Source organism: Charadrius vociferus, unplaced genomic scaffold, assembly GCF_000708025.1.
Source record: "Charadrius vociferus isolate BGI_N301 unplaced genomic scaffold, ASM70802v2 scaffold163, whole genome shotgun sequence".
Taxonomy (NCBI): Eukaryota; Metazoa; Chordata; class Aves; order Charadriiformes; family Charadriidae; genus Charadrius; species Charadrius vociferus.
In genome coordinates this window covers 1,721,678-1,727,033 of record NW_009648332.1, presented here as the reverse complement: position 1 = coordinate 1,727,033, position 5,356 = coordinate 1,721,678, and the positions used below count along the sequence as shown (strand labels likewise).

At 61.2% G+C, this 5,356-nt stretch overlaps 2 protein-coding genes across 2 annotated transcripts in view; both read left to right on the top strand.

Moving 5' to 3' along the window:
• Positions 1-826: 826 nt before the first annotated feature.
• On the top strand, positions 827-2,867 carry BSND (barttin CLCNK-type chloride channel accessory beta subunit). The gene is made up of 4 exons (XM_009884811.1): positions 827-859; positions 1,052-1,131; positions 1,532-1,774; positions 2,582-2,867. Exons 1-4 carry the CDS (start codon positions 827-829, stop codon positions 2,865-2,867), a joined length of 642 nt encoding a protein of 213 aa, XP_009883113.1.
• A 387-nt stretch (positions 2,868-3,254) lies between these two features.
• Positions 3,255-5,356, top strand: part of PCSK9 (proprotein convertase subtilisin/kexin type 9) — a 10,712-nt gene continuing 8,610 nt past the window's right edge. The window contains exon 1 of the mRNA XM_009884810.1: positions 3,255-3,269. Within this exon, the coding sequence (XP_009883112.1) occupies positions 3,255-3,269 (15 nt within the window). The remainder of the gene's footprint in view (positions 3,270-5,356) is intronic.

The window sequence follows — 5,356 nt, the reverse complement described above, 5'->3', positions numbered from 1 at the left end:
GTGGGGGCTTCGGCTGCTGTGGACGTGTAGCCTTGGGCTGTGCCTCAGTTTCCCCGTGCGTGGGGTGGGGGTAGCGGCAGATCCCGGGGGAAAGCCGATTGGGGAGAACCAGAGGGGAAAGTGTTGTTTTGGGGGGGGGGCTTGTGCTCTACTGCGCCTCCCCACTGATGCCTGCAGGATCTGGCCCCAGTCCCTTGTCCCCCCGCACCTCCCCAAATCCGTGGTTTCGCTGCCAAGCACGCAGCGGGGAATAAACCCGAGGAAATCAGCTTAAGTTCATCTCTCCCATGCACCGCCCCCCTCAAAACCAGCCCCTTCCCTGCACCCATGGGGTTGGGGGCTCAGCAGGACTTCAAAGAAGGAGTTGTTGTGGCCATGGAGGTCTGGAGGGTCTCCAAGCACAGCCCTCACCCTCCGGTCTCCTTGGCAGAGGGCACCGCCGGCGTGGCAGCGCGGCCACGCGTCCCTGCCCCGGGAAACTGAGCTGCCAGAAAAGGATTTATTTATTTTTTTTTTTCTGAGGAGACGGCAGCTGTGGGGCCGACCTCCGTGGTGCAGGGTGGCCCATCGACAGCTCGGCCGCACCCCAAAATGTGTTGAGGTGGATGGGACCCCTGGGACCAGCTGGGACCACCGGGACTGGCTGAATCCCTCGGGACCGGGGTGAAGCTGATCCCAGGTCCCCCCCAAAACCGAGCTCAGCCCTGGTGAGGAGGGAGATGTGGCTTTGTCACCTTGCTCCGGGTTCAAGGATGGGGCACCCCTGGTGTTGTCGCTGGCCACCGACCTCCTCCACGAGTCCCGGGACGCCCCTGGGCTTGGGGACATGCATGACCCCACTGGGGACGAGGTGCTGAGAGTGGGACCATGCTGGGTTCATTCAAACCTGTATTGATTTTCCCCCCAAAACCCTATTTCCAAGCAAGACATCCAAATGTGTTGGGAAAAGACCAAAAACCCAACTGAAGGGACACTCTGACACTAACGAGGGCTGAGGGTCCCCGTGGTGCCCAGCGCAGCTCCCCGGGCTCAGCGTTTCTTTTCCCCCCAGATAACGTTCATCCCTGTAGACCTCGAGGCCGAGCGGTTCCTGGACCACAAACCCATCGTGCTGCCGGAGAGGGACACCCGGTAGGTCCCAGCGGCCGTTTTCTTTTTGGTGGGTGTTTTCATCTGTACACACGGTTATCTGCGTGGCCCCGGGGACAAGGGCAGTGTCTGAGCACGCTGGCACTGGGGCCAAATACACCTATTGCAGGAAAAAATGAGAAGCAGGGAGTGGGGTGGGTGTGGGGGGGCAAGGGGCTGAGCCCCCCCCGGGGGCTGGAGCTGGGGTGATGCCAGAGGGTGCAAAGCATCCAGCTGCGTTCCTGCGGGCATCCCTCTGCAAGGACCTGCTGGTGCGGGCAGTGGTGTGGCCTCAGTGGCCTCTAAAGTACCCGATGGAGTCTTGGTGCACGTCCCCGAGCATCTCCTGGCTCCACAGGGGGTCCAGGTCCTGCTCAGCACCCCGTTCCTCCTTCACCCACAGCTTGATTGTACCCTGTCCCAACCAAGAGGCCACCAGCACCTATGAGAAAAGCCTGCCGTCCTACGAGCAGATCCAGAGGCAGGCGGTGGGCTTGGACCCTCTCCCACCCACGGCCCAGCCCAGACCCCGCAGCTGCTCCCAGTTGGCCGTGCAGGCGAAAGCAGAGGTCCACCAGGAGCTGGGGGGTGCTGGAGACCCCCCTCAAGAGCCGGCGCCTCGGCTGGAAACGGTGGCAGGCGGCTGGTACGTGATGCCCGCGGGGTCGGAGTGGCACTGGCGGGATGCGGGGGGAAACTGGGAGGGGGTCAGACCCTCGGCACGGGGGGAGGGAGAGGAGGCAGAGGGGTCTTTGCTGCTTGCACAGCGCCAACTCCTTGACACCCCGGCCATGCTGGAGCCTGAACGGTGTCTCAGCCCATGGGGTCTCGCAGTACTGAACGATTTAGCAAGGTGAAATCAGGAAGAAATCAGGATCGCTTTTGGTTCTGATTTGCATTTTGCTTTTATTTCATTACATAAATATGAACAATGCCCCTCACCAGAATAAATCCCAAGTTCCTGGTCAGACTTTGATAGAAATGAGATGCTCAGCACACGTCCCTCAAAGCAGATGCCATGTATGATGCCCAGGCATCGGTCCAGCGGGTCCCAAAAGCGCTTTGTAGGTGACGGGGGGTCAGCACACAGCCTCAGGGTGGTGGGACTCGGGAACCCCCTCTGCACAACGCAGCTGCAGCTGCGACGGGGCGCTCGGCTTTCTCCCTGGGATGCAGGCACAGCATGGGGGGGCAGCCGCCACATCATCCCACGGGCAGGAGAAGCATCTTGGCAGGAGGGTTGTCCCCATAAAGGCATGCACCAGGGGCTGAGATAGGGCCCTCCCGGGGTGTCCCAGCCAGCCAGCAAGGGGACTGGTGATACTGGGATGCTGGCTGAGCAACGCTGAGCCCAGCAGCCACCGGCTCTGGGGGAAACCCCAGCTCCAGCCCAGCTGTGTTTAGCGTAACCTGGGCGCTGCCTGTCACCCCTCAGCCCTCCCTGTTCCCGCAGCCCCCCCCGGCCGTCCCCGGGGGACGCGCCGCTGGCGTCCCTCCTGGAGGACATGGACACGCCATCGCTGGAGGGCTCCGTGCCCAGCAGCCCCGCACCACGGGGCCGACCACCGCCATCCGCCGCCTGCTCTGGCTGTACCCTGACCAGCTCGCCAGCGGGGGGACAGCACCCCGGTTCCCCCCGCAAAGGCACCAGGGAGGAGGACGACCTCTATTATGGGCTCCAAGAGGGGCCAGATGCTCTCCTGGAGGATAGCGACTGCCTTTTTGAGCCTGAAAATTGATCTCCCGGAGAGAACGGCCAACTTGGCATGGACCCGTCTCGTGGAGGGGACGCAGACATCGCAGCCTGGAAGAGAGGGGGATAGTGCTGCCCCCGCTGAAAGCGCAGTGCCCACAGTGTGGAAGAGCCCCCCGGCTCCTGCCCGTCCCCCCTGCCACGCTGAGCCCCTCGCGCCCACCCATCCCGCAAAACCTGAGGGGAGCACCGCCACCTCCCAAATTTCCGCAGCAGAGGGGGACAAGACCCCCTCCTGCCGGAGCCCTTTGGGTGGGCTCAGAGAAGTGCGAGCGCCGGGCTGGGCAGGATCCCGGCTAAATAATGTGCTTGGGAAGGGAAAAGAAGATTATCTTTGCTGCTTGAAACAGGATCGGCGTTTAGGGAGGTAAAGATGTGTTCCCCTCAGGTAGGTTTTACGAGGCAGAGATGTCCACAAAGCCTTTTTCCTCACTTATCAAAGCTCACCCCCCCCAGAATTAAAATTAGATCCTGAGGCTCCGGCAGCCTTCATGTCTTCTGGGCGGGAGAAGGGTGATGAGGGGGACAGACTGTGCTGTCCCCCATCTCCTGCATGAGGACCAGTGTCCAGCGCCCCTGGGGACAGCAGGAGGAGGACTCGGCTGAGCCGAAACCCCGGTGACGGCTGTGGCTTCCCCAAGGGCTGCTCGAGGTGACAACTTCGGGCGGCATTTTCTTTCTCTTCTGGGTGGGTGTCATCAGCCGCGGCGCTGCGGGTGGCTTTGTTTGCCGGCACCTGCTGTCCCCAAATTCCCTCTGAATAATAAGCGTTTGTTTCATGTCGCACTGATGGAGCTAAGCCTGGTTTGTCACCATGACAGGGGCAACGCAACGGTTGCCCCTGGGTTCGGATCTGGGTTCGGATCAAAGCATCAGCGGATCCAACAGCGTGGGGATGCTGAGAGTCCCTCACCCTGTTTTGGGAAAGCGGGGCTAGATGCTGCCTGTGCCCGGTATGGCCCCAGGAGATTTGGGAGCACGTGTTTGCTGCCACAGCAGCTCCTCAGCAAATTTATAGCCCAAAAATGGGGGAAAGCTGTCCTCTGGCACCCGAGAGGGATGGAGCATGGGAGCCCTGGAAATGATGCTCCCTGTGCTCCCCTGCTGCCCAGGAAATGCTTTGCTGTTGCAAAAAATCACAGAACGGTCAGGGTCAGAAGGGACCTCTGGAGATCATCCAGTCCAACCCTCTGCCAGAGCAGGGTCCCCTCCAGCAGTTGCGCAGGACGGCGTCCAGGCGGGTTTGGAATGGCTCCAGAGTGGGAGACTCCCCCACCTCTCTGGGCAGCCTGTGCCAGTGCTCTGCCACCCTCACAGCAGAGAAGTTCCTCTTCAGGTTGAGATGGAACTTCCTATGGTCAAGTTTGTGCCCATTACCTCTTGTCCTGTCACTGGGCACCACTGAAAAAAGACTGTTCCCATCCCCCTGGCACCTCCCTTTAAGTATTTATAAGTATTGATAAGATGCCCCCTCAGTCTTCTCTTCTCCAGACTGAAAAGCCCCAATGCCCTCAGCCTTTCCTCATCAGAAAGATGCTCCAATCCCCTCATCCTCTTCGTAGCCCTTTGCTGGCCCCTCTCCAGCAGTTCCCTGGCCTCCTTGAACCGGGGAGCCCAGAACTGTGGCCTCTACCTGGGGGAGGGCTTCATCCTCCTGTGCCACCCCGTCCTTTGCTCACCTTCACGTCCCCGCAGCAGCGAGGGCAGAGGGACAGCCAGCGCCCCGCGCGCTCGGGGTGTTTATGGCCAAGGGTGCCGTCAGCAGGGTGGGGAACGAAGACGTTGGTGTTTGCTAAATATTGCTGGCAGGATTGCGAGCGGCCGGCCAAGAGGAAGCATTATCCGGCTGTTTACACTTGCTCGACTCCTGCCTGTCCTTCCCGGTGGGGTTGGGGGGGAACCATGATGGCTTCAGGGACGCTGTTCAGATGGGGTCAAGTCTCGCTGGGTTCCGGAGGGTGCCTGGGGGCAGGATGTGGCTCTGTGTCACTGTCTCACATCATGGAGTGTAGGAGTCTTGTGGAGAACCGAAAGCTTTTGCCCATCTCTTCTCCTGAGACCCACAACCACTTTTAGCGAAAGAAACTTCATTTTCAAAAGCATTTTCCTCGGGCAGGGACAGAGGAGGCGGTTGAGATGGGGAAGGGTTGAAGCCTCCCTCACCTTCCTTCCCCGCCCTGGAACCCTTTGTGCAGGTGGATTTGGGTCCCCGCATCCCTGAGCGAAGCATCCTTGCCGTGCCCCACGCGTGGGAGGAGCCCGGGCACCGAGGCTGCCGGAGCCGAAGGGTTCAGCTCCCCCGGCTGAGGTTAAACATTGGGAGAAACGGGACATTCCTGCATGAAATTAAGAGCTCCGCGGAGCCCGAGGAGCCGCCCGCCCGCTCGGCCTCTCGGGGGTGGGTGGGGGGGTGTCACAGCCCCCCACGCGTTTCACCCCACCCGCGGCTGCGGGGGGACACCCACGGCCCGCCCG

What these genes read in the sequence shown, in the direction of transcription:
- BSND (XM_009884811.1), top strand. Translation starts at nt 827, where the DNA reads ATGCATGACCCCACTGGGGACGAGGTGCTGAGA. An exon ending in CTGCCGGAGAGGGACACCCG is followed by an intron (nt 1,132 to 1,531) that starts GTAGGTCCCAGC and finishes CTTCACCCACAG; the next exon opens with CTTGATTGTACCCTGTCCCA. An exon ending in GAAACGGTGGCAGGCGGCTG is followed by an intron (nt 1,775 to 2,581) that starts GTACGTGATGCC and finishes CTGTTCCCGCAG; the next exon opens with CCCCCCCCGGCCGTCCCCGG.